This window comes from Crinia signifera, chromosome 12, assembly GCF_055691185.1.
Source record: "Crinia signifera chromosome 12, ASM5569118v1, whole genome shotgun sequence".
Lineage (NCBI taxonomy): Eukaryota > Metazoa > Chordata > Amphibia > Anura > Myobatrachidae > Crinia > Crinia signifera.
The window spans coordinates 70,408,349-70,426,695 of record NC_139228.1 but is presented as its reverse complement, the minus strand read 5'-3'; the positions used below and the strand labels follow the sequence as shown (position 1 = coordinate 70,426,695).

Here is an 18,347-nt window from a genome sequence, read left to right as displayed (position 1 = left end):
CCATAAGCCACCCCGTGCATGGAGAACTCGCCAAGCTAGCTACGACTGTGGTGAGGCGGAGCGCGTCACCTGGACGCAGCAGTGTAGACTGGGTGGGTGACTGATTGTGGCTGGGATGCGGTCATCTATTAGAATGAACTTAGGTCTACAGTCATTAGGTCGACCCCACTAGGTCGACTGGCAGGAAGGTCGACCTGACTTAAGGTCGACATGGGCCAAGGTCGACATGACTTAAGGTCGAATTTGCATAAAGGTCGACATGAGGAAGGTCGACTGGTCATAAGGTCGACATGGGTTTTTCACTGTTTTTTGAGCCGACATGTGCCGACAGGCGGTATTTCATGCCCTACCATCCACTAGGGCGTGGTGGGAGAATAAAATAGTGTGCCGAGCGCAGCGAGGCACCGTGCCCGAAGCATTGCGAGCGATGCGAGGGTCCGATTCTCATTGCCAACTGTGTCCATGTCGACTGTGTCGACATTCGGATAAAAAAACAGTGAAAACCCCATGTCGACCTTATGACCAGTCGACCTTCCCCATGTCGACCTTTATGCAAATTCAACCTTAAGTCATGTCGACCTTGGCCCATGTCGACCTTAAGTCAGGTCGACCTTCCTGCCAGTCGACCTAGTGGGGTCGACCTAATGACTGTAGACCTAAGTTCATTCTGACAGATGTCCCGATTCCTTGTGGCTAAGGTCCAGATCAAGCTTCAAAAAGTGATAATGTGGGGAGTTTTTTACCGCAGAATGCAGCGATGACATCACACTTATCATGTACAGGGGTATTATTTGCTGGGAGTTTATACATGGGTTATCATCACTTGTGTATCTTTGTTCATATAGTGATGGGAGTTGTGTCCTCCGGTTATTCTATGCAGTCACCCAGAAACGTATCTCTCCCTGTAGGTGAAGCTGGTCAGCATCGATGCTGCAGAAATCGCTGATGGGAACCCGTCGCTGGTCCTTGGTTTAGTCTGGAACATAATCCTGTTCCTGCAGGTAGATCAGCACTCAGTGATGTCCTCCCATAGTCTCCCTCTCACACCATTCACCCTTCAGCCAGGCCACATAGTAGTATAGATACAGCCCTCTATGTGCTAGCTTCCTACCGCAAGCCTCCCACATTCTCTCTATTAAAGGTTTGTATATTTCATAAGTGGTCCCCGTTGATAGATCTACAGGGGGACATTTAATGGGATGCGATTTTTTTAGTAAGGATCTGAAACCGCACATTATCGCATTTTCCGAAATCGAAATTTTGGCTGCGGGGTGAGCTGGCTTCCTCTGCACTAATGACAGCAGTCAGTCTGTGTGTGTTTCGCGATTTTTGGTAACGGTTTTCCAAAATCACATCCTATTACATTGAGTTGTATACTTTTTATTGGTAAAACATCTGGATGCGAATTGATATGTGAAGTGATTTTCATGGATGGCAAAAAGTGCGCTATTTACTGCAATTTGCATCCTATTAAGTTGGCGATTTTGGAAAAACGTGCGTATTCATATTTTTTTTCAAAAAAACCCGCAAAAGTTGGGATATCGCATCCCATTGAATGTCACCCCCAGTGTCTAGATAGACTGTCAATAGATCTACCCCAAAAAGTCGACATGCAATTGGTCGACAGGGTCAAACATGTCGACATGAAAAATGTAGCCACATGATATTCATGTTGGCTCAGAGGGAGAATATAATACTGTGCACGAAGCGTGGCACGCGTTACTCTAATTGGGGTCCAGTTGTCAACATTAACACCCCCAAAAATGTCAAAAAAACATTTCGGCCTGTTCATTTGTCTACCCATTTCATGGCACCATTTTGACCCTGGCGTCCTTTCCCATGTCGACCGTGTCCCGCTCCCTTCTCCCACATTACAGAGCATTACAGAGAGCTGGCCAGTTAGTGAGAGAGGACAGGCTGCTGCTGCAGCGCAGCCTCTCTCCCCAGCCCAGCACACGCTGCTCAGTACCGTGTGCTGAGCTGAGGAGAGAGGCAGCAGCAGCCTATCCTCTCTCCCTGTATGCAATTCCACCCACCCGCACCCTGTACCCCCATCCCCGCTCCTGGAAAAAAAAGAATATAGCTTCAGAGGAGCGCAGCCACACCTGCCCACCACGCCCCCTTCTTGTGGCCACACCCCTTTCATTTTATCGGGGCCCGGAAGACCTGTTGGTGCCCCTGACTAGCAGCCATGGCCGCCCCCCCTGGTCCCTGTCAGCCCCACCACAAATATTTCTATAATAACAACCCCTACATAGTTGTGACCCTTTACATTCTCTGTGGCGCTGTAACTTCCAGACGCCAATCGGACTGACGTGGGATGTGAAGGCAAATGTAAAAAGATGGGAGTTCTATGGAAGATGGGTGTTGCCCATAACAACCGATCAGATTCTACTACTTATTTATTTAGCACCTTCTAGAAGATAATGGATAGGATCTGATTGGTTGCCAACATTCGATCCTCCATAAAACTCCCATCTTAGTAAATGTATCCCTTTAGGTCTGACTGAGTCCATTCGCATCCGGAAAGTATTCACTACGCTTTACATTCTCTGCATTTTGTTAAATTACAGTCTTATTCAAAAATTGTATAAATTAATTGTTTCCCTCAAAATTCTACACACAATACCCCATAATGACAAATTTACAAATGTATTAAAAACAAAGACTAAGAAATTGCATGTACATAAGAATTCACAGCCATGGCTCAATACCTTGTTGGTGCACCGTTGGCAGCAATTACAGCCTCAAGTCTTTTTGAATACGATGGCACAAGCTCGGCGCACCTATCTGTGGGCAGTTTTGCCCATTCCTCTTTGCAGCACCTTCTCAAGCACCGTCAGGTTGAATGAGAAACGTCGGTGCACAGCCAATTTCAGATCTCTCTGGAGATGTCCAATGGGGTTCAAGTCTGGGCTCTGGCTGGGCCAATCAGGGACATTCACAGAGTAGTGCTGAAGCCACTCCTCCTGCTGAAAGATGAACCGCTGTACCCAGTCTGAGGTCAACAGCCTTCCTGCAACTGAAAAACATCCCCACAGCAAGATGCTGCCACCACCATGCTCAACTGTAGGGATGGTATTGGCCTGGTGATGAGAGGTGCCTGGTTTCCTCCACACATGACGCCTGGCATTCACGCCAAAGAGTTCAATCCATATCTCATCAGACCAGAGAATTTTGTTTTTCATGGTCTGAGAGTCCTTCAGGTGCATGTTGGCAAATTCCAGGCGGGCTGCCATGTGCTTTATACTAAGGAGTGGCTTCCATCTGGCCTGATTTGTGGATTGCTGCAGAGATGGTTGTCCTTCTGGAAGGTTCTCCTCTCTCCACAGAGGAATGCTGTAGCTCTGACAGAGTGACCATCGGGTTCTTGGTCACCTCCCTGACTAGGGCCCTTCTCCCCCAATTGCTCAGGTTAGACGGCCGTCCAGCTCTAGAAAGAGTCCTAGTGGTTCTAAACTTCTTCCATTTACAGATGATGGAGACCACTGTGCTCATTGAGATTTAATGCTTGGGTTGTGCTTTGACATGCACTGTCAAATGTGGGACCTTATATAGACAGATGTGCACCTTTCCAAACCATGTCCAATCAACTGAATTTACCTCAGGTGGACTCCATTTAAGCTGTAGCAACATCTCAAGGATGATCAGTGGAAACAGGATGCACCTGAGCTCAATTTTGATATTCATGGCAAAGTATGTGAATACTTATGTACATGTGATTTCTTAGTTTTTTATTTTTAATAAATTTGCAAAAAAACAAAAAAAGTTTTCACATTGTCATTATGGGGTATTGTGTGTAGAATTTTTAGGGGGGGGGGGGGGGTGAATGTGCTCCATTTTGGGATAAGGTTGTAACATAACAAAATGTGGAAAAAAGTGAAGCGATGTAAATACTTTTCAGATGCACTGTAAATATCCGCTTTCCGATTGCAGCCATCGATCACAGATGGCGCTGCCTGAGGCTCAGAGTCTCGCCCCCTATTTAGGTACTTGGAGCACCTCTAATTGCCCTCTTCGTTCATTGATTTGATTGACCTATGTTACAGATTCCTAAACTCATCGCCTCTCTATTCTTCTCTTTGCCCACAGATTAAAGAACTCACAGGCAATCTGAATAGAATGTCCTCCTCGTCCAGTCTGTCTTCCCTGCCTAGCGGGGGCGAGTCTGACACATCTCATCCCAGCACGCCGAGCACGGAGAAGAGCATGTCTGTCTCAATTAAGGATCAACGCAAAGCCATCAAAGCGCTTCTGTACTGGGTTCAGCAGAGGACAAGGAAGTAAGAGCGCCCCCTGCTCACAGCCTGCATGTATTGCTATTTTATAGTCCTCCATTTTTGTGTATCTATTCCTTTTTTAGTTTTGAATAAAACATTACTGTACTGACAGGTAGGTGAGACGTGGAGAATACAGATGTAAAAGTTTTGTATCTCTGCAACTGTAGAAGTCCTTTACCCACTGGTGCATTTATAATTTGTGCGAGGAGTGCAGTGCAGATGGGCCCCTGTATCCAGGGGGGGGGCCCACATGCTGCACCCATCTAATTATACTCACCTCCCCATCGGTCCGGCGCCACCAGCGCAGCGGCAAATGTCACAGGGAAAGTGTCCACGGGCACAATAAAGGTGTCCGCAGGAATGCGGCACAGGTGCCATGTTCTTGGAGACTTACACAAGCGCAGTTGACTCTGGCAAAATGCCAGAGTCTAATTTACCTGCGAAGAGGAGGGGGCCAATTGGAGCCTGCACACAAGCCCCCTACACTCTTAAATCGTCTCTGCCTTTACATTCTACCTCAGAGACTACAAGTTCCAGCATTTCATCTCCCCAAAAATGTCATTTTAGCCCATAAAATATATGTAGGTGACAGGTCCATGTTATATAGCTGAGGCGGCCATGTTGTAGGCCGAGCCAATAACCAACCTGTTTACAAGAGCTAGTAGCAATATCACATGAGGCGCACAGTGGTCTAAATCAATAAAATGTGCCCCATTATCAGTAGTTCCTAGTGAGTGCACTCGCTTCAGTATTAATTTATCACACAAAATGGCTGCCACCTCTCTGCTCGGACAATGGTGCCAACTGGAATGCAAATTGCAGTCACTGAGGTCAAAGGCTCTGGATATTCACTTACAAACCTGTTCATTAAAATCTGTGCCTCATTTAAGAGCCAGAGGAAGATTGCAGCCAGCGCTTGCTGCAGATTAATGCTGTCAGGATGTATTAGTGCTTTCTCTGTAGAGTCATTATTTCTGGAATCTGCTGCTCTGAATATGACGGCCTTGTTTTTCTCTCTTCTGTCCCTCCCCTCACAAGGTACGGAGTCGCAGTACAGGACTTCGCCAGTAGTTGGAGAAGCGGCCTCGCGTTCCTAGCGGTTATTAAAGCCATAGATTCCAAGTTGGTGGACATGAAGAAAGCCCTGGAGAAATCTCCCAGGGAAAACCTTGAAGATGCGTTTAGAATTGCCCAGCAGAATCTCAGGATCCCACGGCTTTTGGAACCAGAGGGTAACATGCAATTTTTATAATTTAGCATTTGACCTCCCACTAGTGAATCTCTCCATACTGCACTGAGAGGGAGTGTCCATGATAACGCAAATTCGCACCAAGGCCCCACCTACACTTGTCCCATGATCCTCCTCTCCAGGAGGGGAGGTAAGAAGTATTACTAAGTATGCATAGCCCAAAGATGGATGGCAAAGGAGAGCCCGAGTTTTAAACAGTGGGTGAACCTAGTAAACAAAATAATAAACCATGAAAGATATATGTACTCCAAACGGAACAATATAAGAAAATTTCACCTAATATGGGATAGGTGGGTGACCTCAAAGTACTATAAGATTGGAGGTAGCACTTAAAAGCACAAAAGAGTCACGTATATAGCAAGAGAGGCACGAAGTGTAAGGCCCCATGAAATCCCCAGTAAAGTAGGGATAGAAGAGGGACCTGTATGAAAGGGAAATAAATTAGAGAGAGAAGCACACAGAAAATTAGTAAAGGCACACACACCCTGTAGATAAAATAGAGAGTAGATATAATTAAAAAAGAAAAGAAGTACATGAGACTGCTCTCCCTTACACACAAATAAATGAATCACGTATAGATAAAAAACCAAGAGCACTTAGGAGAAGGAATGCCGCACAACAAATAATAGTGAGCACAAGAGACAGAGTAGAAAACACAAAGATAGAGAGAAGAACGATAGGTCGGGACTAATCCACTTGGGGGGGGGGGGATGGCGGGAGGGGGGGGGTCGGTAAACAATGTTGAAAGGTAGTATATGTAGTGGAATTGTTTAGAATTAAAGTAGGGAGATACTGGTTTTTTGATGAAAAATGTTGTATATGGATTGTGAAAATGTATCTTATTTATACCTGTACAATGTTTACCGTTTTTATCAGGCACTGGGTGCAAAATGAAAAACAAATAAAATAAAAACTTTATTAAAAAAAAAAAAAAAAAAGTATGCATAATGGGCCTAATTCATATCTGGTACGTTAACATACCAATGACATAGGGATGGCCATCAACCATCGATGACTCGAAATTAGTGATAGTTTATGGCCGATAATGAATACTTTTGCCATCGATGGGGGAAAACCAAATGGTTTCCCTCCATTGATGGCACAGCAAAACTGATGTTTTTCTTTTTTTTCTTTTCAAAGTGCCGGGACAAATCATAGCTCCGCCCCGACACCTGTGAAGCCCTGCCCCATTTTGATTGGCCCACAAGCCAATCAGTAAAAAAATGAATGACAATCGATGGGTAAAAACATTGATGGTCATCCATTGCATAGTTTAACACTATCAACGGCTAGTTTATGTCATTTATCTAGCCATGTGGCAGATTTATTAAGCCTGGTGAAGTTATAAAGTGGTTGACACTTTACCACCAGCCAATCAGCTCCAAACAGTTAAGTTACAGGCTGGGTTTTAAAAATGACAGTTAGGGCCGGTGATAAAGTACCAGCCACTTTATCTATTCACCAGGCTTGATACATCTGCCCCATGGTCTTTGGAATGACTGCCAGAAGGTTTGATACCTTTTCCTTAAGTGCTCGAAGTGGAAATTTTGAAGGTGGGGGGGGTATGGAAAAGTAAAAGCTGCAAGTGCACGCTCTGCAAAAGGGGGTGTGGTCATTTAAAAAGGGTGTGTGTCCCTAAGTGTAGTGTACCACACCATATACCCCTTATACACATTATGCACCAAAATTGTAGGACCCCTTATGCTATTTAGTTCTAGTGCCGCATGCCATATGGAACACAAAATTCCCACAGAATTAGCAAAAATATCACATTATGCCACACAGTAGGAGCCAAATATCATATTAAGCCACCTGGCTCTGGCTGTGAGTCTGAATATAGCCACCTTCATTTCAAATCTCCTGCGAACCGGCAGCCAATCAGAAGTGGATGCTCCTGATTGGCTGTGGGCTTGAGAGCTCCAATTGGTGCATGAACAGTGCCAAATTTGAAATGACGGCAGTGGCGTGGTTTTTCAGTCAGTGCTTAAAGTGCAGGTATGCCATACCAGCGTATACCGGCCCACTTCCAGCACTGTTTCCCCATAAAAGTACACAATAGTGACGTTAGCCACACCACCAGTGATATCTTGGAGACATCTGTTATCTTCATGGAACGTCTGACTGTGACCTTTCTGATTGTAGACTTGATGGTGGACTTTCCCGATGAACACTCCATAATGACTTATGTGACACAGTTCCTTGAACATTTTCCAGAACTCAACCCGGTGAGTTTAAATCAGAGATCTTTTTTGCTTTCTTCCCTTTATTTCACCCTCACTCATCACTTTTCTAAAAGAAAAACTTCAGCCATAATACCAGAAAGCTGCCCAAACAAAACCACTAAGTTGTCCAAAGTTTACAGAACCCTGCCCTCCACCATCAGCATTATGGGTATGGATCATTAGGTCACCACAACGTTGATCAACAGTCATTAGGTCGACATGCATTTAGGTTGACATGAGTCTGTCGACATGGGTTAGGTCAACAGGGTCATTAGGTCGACATGGGGTGGTTGACAGTCAAAAGGTCGACATGGGTTTAAAAAAAAACGAATGTTGACACAGTCGACATGGACACTGAAACGTGGCATGGTGCCTCGCTATGCTCGGCACACTATTTTATTCTCCCACCACACCCTAGTGGATGGTAGGGCATGAAATACCACCTGTCGGCACATGTGGGCTCAAAAAAAAAAGGTGAAAAAAACCATTTCGACCTTTTTGACTGTCAACCTAACCCATGTTGACCTAATGACCCTGTTGACCTTCCTGCATGTCGACCTAAGGACTGCCGACCAACATGCTGGTGACCCAATGACCATATCCCAGCCTTATGACTGCAAAAATAAACCATTCAGAGGGTAGCCACCTACATGAACTGAATGATTACAATGCTGGAGCATGATGTCACATTGAGGGAGAGAACGCAATCCGTGTGTGTTTGCTTTAGGACGTTCTGGCTTACTGTACTCTCTCTCTCTCTCACCTGCAGGACGACTTCACCGACAAGACTGAAGAGGCTCCACTAGAGATGACGTACGTACATTATAAGGATGGTCCAACAGAGGAAGAAGGAACGATTTTTACAGTGAAAAAACACGAGGATAAGGACTATTCAGTGGGGTTTGAGACCAGGCCTCTGACACCCCCAGAGACTCATGACTATGCTGAATTAGATATTCCATACGACAGCAAATCCAATTCTGGGCAAAGGGTAAAGAATCCCTTCCGGTTTTCAGCGGAGATGAAACACAGCCCAGTTCGGCACACAGCAGCTGGTTTCAAGAGTAACAATGTTTCACGGCAACTAGAAATGTCTCCAACCAGATCTAATGTAGCCAGGAAAAGTCCTGACCAACCTGGTGCCAAGGGAAGCAGTGTTGACCGTAACGGAGAAGCAGCTTTTCATCACGCTGGCTCCTTGGAGAAAAACAGACCCAACTTTTCTTCTGTTGGACCAAAAGGACCACAATACATGCTAGCTCACACCCGCAACTCGAGTGACTCTTCATCATCATTGTCATCCATTTCTGATAAGGAATCCAATGATCTCTTTGATCAAAAACAAGAGTATCAGGCTGACAATGGCCCATCACAGACAACACTCCAAGCCAATCACATTGAGCCACTGCTATCTTCTAAGGCCAATGAGGAAAATGACGCCTTCAAGTATGTCCTGCACTCACCCACAGATCGTTCAAGAGGTGATCACGCAAAACAGATGACGGTCTTCCAAGCATATAAAGCAAGCTCTGAAGACAAAGCCGACCGTAAAAGTAATCATCTGACTTCCAATGCCGACAGTGGACTAGAGGAAACAGATGAGACCGACAGCACTAGTCCCCCAAAGATTTCTGTCATCCCTCATGACTTGTTCTACTATCCCCATTACAGTGTCCCCATCTCAGATGTCTTACAAGCCTTCGCAGACAACAGCCCAGATAGTGGCATTAAAAAATCTAGTGAATTTGATGACACATCTGAGGGCTTTACAGATGACACAGACTCATTCAGTGGACACTACTTGGACACCGAGCCAACGGAAAATGGAATCTCAGAAGCAGAGTCTCCATTCACAGATGGTATGGACAACTCTGCTTGGGAATTGAGGTTTGCAAAGACTGGTACAGCAGAGTGCCCAGTGGCATTAATATCTAATGGGTCCGTTTCCCAACCTAACCATGATCTACAGAACAGCGATGTGGCCTTCGATCCTGGTTACACCAAATCCCATCAGGTATAGTCTGTCAATTTATACCATCATTTTATGTCCGTTTAAATCGTAATATATATTTTATTAATTAAAATTAATATGTATTGAGAATACTACAAAGACTGAAAATACTAAAAATATTGAATCCCGGACGCTAATTTTGCCTCCGCCTATTCAATACTGCTTTTTCTGACAGCATTGTAGTCTGTTTCTGACGTTACGGATCTGATTTTAAAACAAGTCCGATCTGTTTTGTCGGAAATAGCCACGGATTGTCGAATTTACGGCTGTTTTCGTCAATCTTTGGACTTTCCAACACTCGGCGGCCGGAACATTGAATTCTGACTGTCGAGTTTCTGTCAAGAGAAACAAAAACGGTCTGGCGTTCCGACAGTCGTAATCCCAGATTGAATACCTCCCTAAGAGGCATATGTACTAAGATGGTGAGAGATAAAGTGAAGGGAGATAAACTACCAACCAGTTATCTCCTCCCTTAGAGTTGATTAGCTGGTACTTTGTCTCTCCACTTTTTCAAAAGCTTAGTACATGCCCCCTAACTGTCTATTCCAGCTTACAACTCTATCATCACTTTAAATGTCTCATGTGGAGTTGGAAGCTTATGCGAATTGTACTCACTTCCTCTGCCAAGTGTGTGCTTTTGAAATTATTGTGCCCCAGAAATTCTTACGTACTCTAACACATTTTGCACAGAGGACTCCCTCTGCTCAGAGAGGCGGGGCACAGGTAGGGAGGGGCATGTATGCGTGGGCAAAGTGCAGTGAGGGCAGAATCCGCACTGATACATTTCCTGCTGACTTGTATGTTCCAGCAAGAAGGTTGCACTCTTTCGGGGTCCTGGACCCTTACTGTAAAATACGAGTTGATCACGGCAGTTGGCAGACACTTCGGTAGGCAGAATGCCTCCCACTGATATTAGCAGTTTGGCTGCTCTGATCTACCCACATTACCGGCTATCTTTTTCCTCTGGGGATGCAGCTTGTTCTGCGTAACTCTTCAGGCAGATTGGTTCTCATGTCCCTAAATGGCTCTTGAATGGCCAAGTCATTTACCACACTTCTCTGGCTCACTTCTCCTCCCTTATCACTGCTTCATACATCTACCCCACAGTCCCCTTGTCTTCTCATCATTAACAATGGCTGCATAGTCAGGCATCTGGATCACGTACCGCTCCTTCCTACAACCTTGCAGCCCACTGTACGTATCACAGTTAAAATCTGGCGGCCAGCATTTTCCCACAGATTTGCGCACATGCAGTACTGAAATCACAGGGAACATGGTGCAGTCTCCATGGTCCTGGAGACCTGTGTATGGGCAGTGCAGAAATCACAGGGAAAATAATGCAGCCTCCATGTTCCCGGAGACCTGCGCACACGCAACAGAAAAACCACAAGGAACATGGCATGGTCTCCATGTTTCTGAAGACCTGCACACAGACAGTACAGGGGACATGGTGCGCTCTCCATGTTTCTGGAGACCTGCACACAAGCATTACTGAAACCACAGGGAACATGGTGCGGTCTCCATGTTCCTGGAGACCTGGTTACACGCAGTATAGAAACCACAGAGAACATGGCATGATCTCCATGTTCCCGGACACTTGCGCACACGCATTGCAGAAACCACAAATGTCAGTCCTCTTCCCTCAAGCTGAAGGGTCAATACACCATGAGCCAATCAGAAGTGGCTAAGTAGAGCTGCAGGTAGCACTCCCGATTGCGTATTGATATACCAGTAAGCAATACCCTTTGTGACAGGTATTTTACTTCTGAGTATGACTGACAGGTGAGCTGTATTGAATGATGACCCTCTTAACATCTAGTAACAACTTTACTGACGTTCTCTGTATTCATTACTTAATATTCAGCTGATACAGAACTATAGAATAGAGATCCACAATAATTTTCTAGAAACGCTCATAATGTCTTTGTTTTGGTAATATCAGGGTTTTGGACGAGAGGAAAGTCCAAAAAAGAACCTGGAGGAGAAGTCATCAAGTACAAAATGTTTTATTTATGGGAAAGCAGAACCGGACGACGAGGATCTCCTGGTGATAAAGGACATGGCAGAAAATCCCGTTGCAGAAATCCAGGGGAACAAACATGAACATCTCAGTCATTCAAGGTAACGTTCTCCTCTGGTAGGTTAAGGTGCTTGGTTCTACAAGGCAATGGTCCCAGCGGGTATGCCTACCCTACAAGACTACAAGCCCGTGTTAGTTCTAATAGACAGGAGTTATTGTTATGGGAGACAAGCAGAACACCATAACCGGCCCAATGCTTAGGCAGTATAGGAAAATGCTTAGGGGCATCTGAAAAAGCCAAGGGGCATCTGGGCATATCAAATCTGCTAAACTGGCCCCAGGTTTTAGAAGTCCCGGCTGACAGTGGCTGTCCGCTGATGGAATATACAGGCTTTCCGACACTATTAGCAATGACCTGTTATATTAATGGATAGGCAGCAGCAGAAATCCTGTACAGCCCAGAGATAATCATACAGCTCCTGCAGCTTCCATCAGTGCGATGCTGGCATGACCTAAGGTCTTGTCAGCATCAATCACAGCAGAGTAGGAGGACAGCAGGGGTAGGTAAATTGTGGGAGCTTGGTAAATTTAGAGGTTGGCGATTGGATTGCTGGAGACAACAAGGTGGAGATATTTCATAGCTGGAGACACAAAAGAGGGAGGGACTTGGTATCTGGAGACAAACATTGGGGAGATATTTGATGGATGGAAGCACACAATGAGGAGATATTTGATGTTGATGGCTGGAGAAACACAATGGGGAGATATTTGATGTTGAAGCCAGGAGAAACACAATTGGGAGATATTTGATGACTGGAGACACACAATGGGGAGATATTGGATGTTGATGGCTGGAGATACACAATGGGGAGATATTTGATGTTGATGGCTGGAGACACACAATGGGGAGATATTGGATGTTGATGGTTGGAGATACACAATGGGGAGATATTTCATTGTGTTGGCTGGAGAAACACAATGGGTAGATAGATGGCTGGGGACACACAATGGGGAGATATTTGATGTCTAGAGACAACCAATGGGGAGATACAGTATTTGAAGGCTGGAGACACACAATGGGGAGATATTTGATGGCTGGAGACACACAAAGGTGAGATATTTGATGGCTGGAGGCACACAAAGGGGATATATTTGATGGCTGAAGGCACACAAAGGGGAGATATTTGATGGCTGGAGACACACCGGGGAAATATTTGATGGCTGGAGACACACAAAGGGGAGATATTCGGCTGGAGTCACATTGGGAAAGATTTGCTGGTTGGAGACGCTGCTCTGCCACCCCAATCACCTACTTTCACAATGCCACACCCATTTGGTGAGACCATTCCCCTTTCTTGGGTCCCACATTGAGGTATGGGGGGAGAATAACTGCTAGAATCTTGCCTAAGGCATCAAATTGGTCAAGGCCGGCTTGATATGCGGAACACACTTGCTCCTGGATTTAGAGTTCTTTGCCTACTGAAATTGCTGTAGGTCATGTGCTACAATTTTTACAGAGCCGCTGTGATCATGTTCTATCTAAATCATCCTCATAAATGAAAGCGATTCTTTGTTTTGTTGCAGAGACGTCCAGAGCCATCCTCACGTGTACAACAGGAGGGATCAGAACATCTGCAAGCAGTCGGTCAGTAGCATCGCAGAAACAGCCAAGTACCTGTGCATGATGTATTACATTGTCACACATTCGCTCTATGACCTGTAGTTAAATGCCCAATAAGAGGAGAGTCCTGCAAGATGTTTGCTGGTTTCACAATTGTAAATGTGTTGGCAGGATGGGAAAGCCCCTAAGGTAGAACAGAGAGTCAAATGTGATGGCCTTGTGAAGTATTCACTATCTATAAGGTGTCAGTTGGTTTAAAGCATACTTGGCAACTCCCCTGAAAGTTGCAGGAGACTCCTGATTAATCGAGTAGTCCCCCACATGTATGGAAGAGTAAAGCAAATCTCCCACCTCCTTCTTAGTGAAGGGATAGGGATAAAGTCACCGATATTGTGACCCTGTCTAGAGGAGGTGGGGTAAGTTATGCAAAGTGTGGTGTTTAGCACCGCCCCACCCGCAGACTCATGAATTGTGTAAACTCTGCTCCACCCCCTGAAGCCTCCAGCAATGCCACCAGGAGAGGAATGTGTAGGCAAGTGTGGTTTAAAGGCAAAACGAAATTGTGGCCTGTTTCATCTGGCCCTGAGTTCCTATATGCTGTGGGTCTTCCGAGGAGCCCCATAGATCTAACTTTAGTTAGGGTCACTTCTGTAATCACATTGCAGTCATATTTGTTGATTTTTGTTGCACGTATATTAAATCCCAATGTTTTTAATGTCCATTTGCCAGAACTCTGGAGCTCTTCAAAACACCAATGAGGATGGAGACCAACTTTCACAACGCAGGTGACCCCTTTTCTACTTACATGACCAGTTTGGTTTTAAACGAAAAATATTTTGTGTGTTATTGGCTCTCTGCACCCTATTACAGGCTACGCTTCCAGATATATAGGCAGAGGTTATGGTTTTAATAATATTAGCCCTTCGAGTGCCAGCATCTCTAAGAGATGTACAGAATATCAGCAAAAAAATGCCAGTGTCGCTCACATGTGTTATATCAATTCAAATAAAAAATATTGTGTAAAAAAAATATTACATTTCCTACATAAGGTAACATTACATGCCATTATGATGAATACAAATGTTTGCTTGGCAATTTTCACACAGCTTTTGACACATTCACTTAACCCTTTAGCATCAAAGCCCCTTGCTAAAGGGTTAAGTAAGATATCTTGGCATGAATTAACCCTTTACCCTGCATGTTTAGTTTCTGAAAGGTGACCACTGAATTCACCCCACGTAGGCCGACTGCAGCTGGTAGAAAGATGATACCCCAACCATTGCTCCAGTACAGCAGCTTACACCCAGAAGAGAGCTGATTTATTTGGTTAGGGCAGGAGCATTAGAGTTTTTAAATAGATAAAAAAAAAAGGATTTGGGGCGTTCCCTTATAGGATGGAGTCAGTCACGTTAACTGGAGCTCCTGTACAAGTTGGATAACTTCCATCAGAAACAAAGAAACATTGGACTGAGACTGAGAAGGGCAAAAATCACAGTATTTCTTGCAGAAATATATCAATCTATTAACCTAAAAACAAAACACATTGGAAAGTAAGCATATACAATAATATCAACCCGTCCCGTGCAAAGGTTTCCTGGGCAGAATATTTTACTGCAGTGGCGTAGCTACATTTTGGGCGCCCCACCGAGCACCCCCTACCCCGCCGAGCACCCCTACCACGCCGCCCATGCAAACCCCCCCTCAATCCCCCACAGCCTTACCTATAGCGCTGGTCCCGGCGGCTCCGTTCTTCTGCTGAGGACCACCAGAAAATGTCCGCCCCCATACAGCAGACAGTTTCAGAGAACTGTGTGCTATATGGGGGCAGCCATTTTGTGGTGGTCCTCAGCAGAAGAACGGAGCCGCCGGGACCAGCGCGATAGGTAAGTCTGCGGGGGATTGAGGGGGGGTTTAACTATAGCACCGCAGCCCCCGGCACCCCCACATGCATAGCGCCCCCCCCCCCGCGGTGGCGGGCGCTGCGGTGCTATAGTTACGCCCCTGTTTTACCGCCTTTCACCCTTAAGGATTAAAATTTAAAAAAATTCCTGCTTACTGGGTGGCTACAAATAACTGGCACAGTTTCCAGACCACTCGTCAGTTGCAAAGGGTACGGTCACATTTTCCAGAGCACAGTGGTGATGCATTGTAAACAGCAGGCGTACGTTTTGCCACATAACTCCGTAACGAAGAAACTCATTATAATGCTGATATTTTCTGCAAATCTATGGACCAAGGCCATTTAATGTCATAGAAATAGGTCATTCATGCAAACATCTTTTTGCTATTAATGTATGCACGGCAAAGGAAGTTTGGGTCAGGTGCCTCACGCGATCGATACACTTTACTATTCCCAATCTGAGTCCACTTGGATAGTAAATTCTAAAGAAGTAAAAAAAAAAAAAAAAAATACTTATTGACCTTTTGCTTGTGTCGACGGATTGACTGTCGACAGACTAAGGGGCGGGATGTAATGGGTTGCGAGTCCAACGGACAAACGCTGAGTTTTTTTTAAAGGGACAGACATATTCCAGCATGGTTTTTCCTTGTAAACGACTGCCCCTTTAAAAATCCTCTGCGTACAACCGGCATTGACCATGGCCCCCGGTCTTGCACTGCAGTACAGCCTGCCCATTGTCTGTCAGCCATCAGGATACCGTTTCTCTTATAAGTAACGCAATGTCTGTTCTACTCTGCAGGAAAGAAGGGGATGGGAACACAGCCCTACTGGAAAGAATGGCTGATGGGTCCAGATTCTCATTCTTAAACAAACAACTACCGGATATATACTACATCGCCGCCCTGCTGTGGCTCCTCTGCTACTGCTTCCTGATCCTCCCGGAGCTGGATATGAGCAAAGTCACATTTTTTGCATACAACAATTAAAGGCCGCCGCATAATTACGCCGCGCCGCAGGATTTCAGATGGGCACATATTTATCGTGAAATGTTTCTCCAGCAATAATTTAGCCTGCTAGTGCCAGCATCTTTGTAATAGTACCCAGCTAAGCAGGTGCGGTGCATCGGTAACCAAAATAATGTCATTTTGTGCCTTTGTGTAAAGAAACGCGTTTCGTCGCTCCTTAAACCTTCTCCCTCTGACGCAGTCACTTCCTGTAGCCTAAAAGCTAACCTAGATGCCTCCTGGGGTCTGCTTATCCATAGGTTATAACTTATTTATTTTAGGTCGCAACTACGTCTTCCTCGTTTTTTTTGGGTTCTTTTTGACAGAAGGACCAATCAGTTTACTGAAACCTAAATGACTCAATCATTCTATACTTATAGTCATTGATAGACCCTTTAATATGAGAACTCCAGTGTGTGTGTGTGTGTGTTATATCGGCCCTTCAGTATATGGATATCGGAATCCCAACTGCCAGTACTCCATCAGGGGGTTGTGAAGGCCCCCACGATGGAGAATAGCCCCGTCAGTTGGGATCCCGACTGTCGGGCATTTAACAGTCGGGATTCCGATGACAGTAAACTGACCTTAGGAAACCCTACTGTTGGGAGGTCATCCGGCACCCTTACTGTATATACATCATCGCAGGCAGCATTATTAAATCTAGAGTAAGAGCAGCAAAATGTCATATAGTGAGATATATCCTATATACCGAGCCAATGTCTTTAATCATTAACTACACTTTCATTGCTACAGTATATGGCAGGCTCGGCCAGCTGTAGGCCAAACTACAAGTCCTAGCATGCATTGCCACAGTTTTGCTATTTTGGAATTCTGGAACTGTGGCAAAGCATGCTGGGATGTGTAGTTTCCCAACATCTGGAGAGCCACAGTTTGGCCAGGCCTGGTATATGGCAATGATCAGCAAAGTTAGTAACCAGATGGCTGACAGACAGTGTCTAGGTAGATACCAAAAAGTCAACACTGGTATATGGTCGACATGGCAATACATAAAAAAAGTCGACATTAGTTTTTGAACATTTTGTCCTTTTTTTGACTGGCTTTTAACTAGTAACTGGGTTGGAAAAAAGTTAGGCTTAATTAAAGATCTGTTATCCTGGCCACGTAATGCCACCGATGGGAATGGAGCCAACAGTGACTCGTCCTAAAGTCTTCTCACATATGTGTTCACTTTAACTCTTTTCTTGCTCTTTTGTCCAAACAGAGCTAAAGATTGGGTCCTTTTTTTTAAATTTTTTTTATTATTTTAAATCTATGTTGTGTTATTATTGTATCATGAATTCTGTGTATATAGGAGAATTTTATCTAATAAAATATTATGTATATTCCACACGTTCTAAGTCTGGCAGAGGACCACAAGCAAGGGCCCTGTAGAAGGAGTCCTCGGATTCTGGACCTGTTACCTACAAGGACATATGGTTTGTAAAAAGAACCATTATTGGGAACGAAGCAACCCTATCAATCCACTAAGACCTAGATGTGTCACAGAGGCATGAGCACTTGGCGCCTCTTGCCACGCAAGGTCGTAGTTTTCCAGTTGGGTTGAATTTTGGTTTGTCACACAAAACGGGTGGTGACTGGTCCGCTTTAAGCAGGACACGGAGGTTATTGTATCTGTGCAGGATGAAGAATTATTTATTGATACTGTACATTTTAAGGGTGTATAGGGCAGATGAAGGTGTACAGCGCTATTTTTCTAAACTATGTCGCCGACAAATACTTTTTGTATAACAGATTCAAATGTTGTTTTTTGTAAAGAAAGCAGAAAATTTAAATAGAGTGATATTACAGAACCTACTGGCAGTGTTAGCAGTGCTTTGTATTGTTCCCTGGTTTATTGATATACATTCTCCTCACTGCAAAATGTAAATCTTTGGATATGGTGCAGTACCACCTCCAAGCCTGCAGATGGAGCACTCTGTGATTAATGCATGTAGGTTTGGTTGCAATTCATAGATAGCATTTATATATGGCACCACATGAAGCTTTCAGGTAATTTTAAGTAGTTTTTGGATGACCACA

The 18,347-nt window shown here is 44.8% G+C and overlaps 1 protein-coding gene across 5 annotated transcripts in view; it reads left to right on the top strand.

Annotated features, from left to right (window-relative positions):
* The window catches only part of CLMN (calmin), a 127,611-nt gene extending 109,961 nt beyond the window's left edge, over positions 1-17,650 (top strand). For all 5 annotated transcript variants that reach the window (XM_083165782.1, XM_083165784.1, XM_083165785.1 and 2 more), the window contains exons 5-13: positions 909-1,001; positions 4,093-4,283; positions 5,319-5,512; positions 7,672-7,754; positions 8,521-9,765; positions 11,705-11,883; positions 13,367-13,427; positions 14,133-14,188; positions 16,103-17,650. In XM_083165782.1, coding sequence (XP_083021908.1) covers positions 909-1,001; positions 4,093-4,283; positions 5,319-5,512; positions 7,672-7,754; positions 8,521-9,765; positions 11,705-11,883; positions 13,367-13,427; positions 14,133-14,188; positions 16,103-16,289 — 2,289 coding nt within the window. In that variant the 3' untranslated portion in view covers positions 16,290-17,650. The remainder of the gene's footprint in view (positions 1-908; positions 1,002-4,092; positions 4,284-5,318; positions 5,513-7,671; positions 7,755-8,520; positions 9,766-11,704; positions 11,884-13,366; positions 13,428-14,132; positions 14,189-16,102) is intronic.
* Positions 17,651-18,347: the final 697 nt, after the last annotated feature.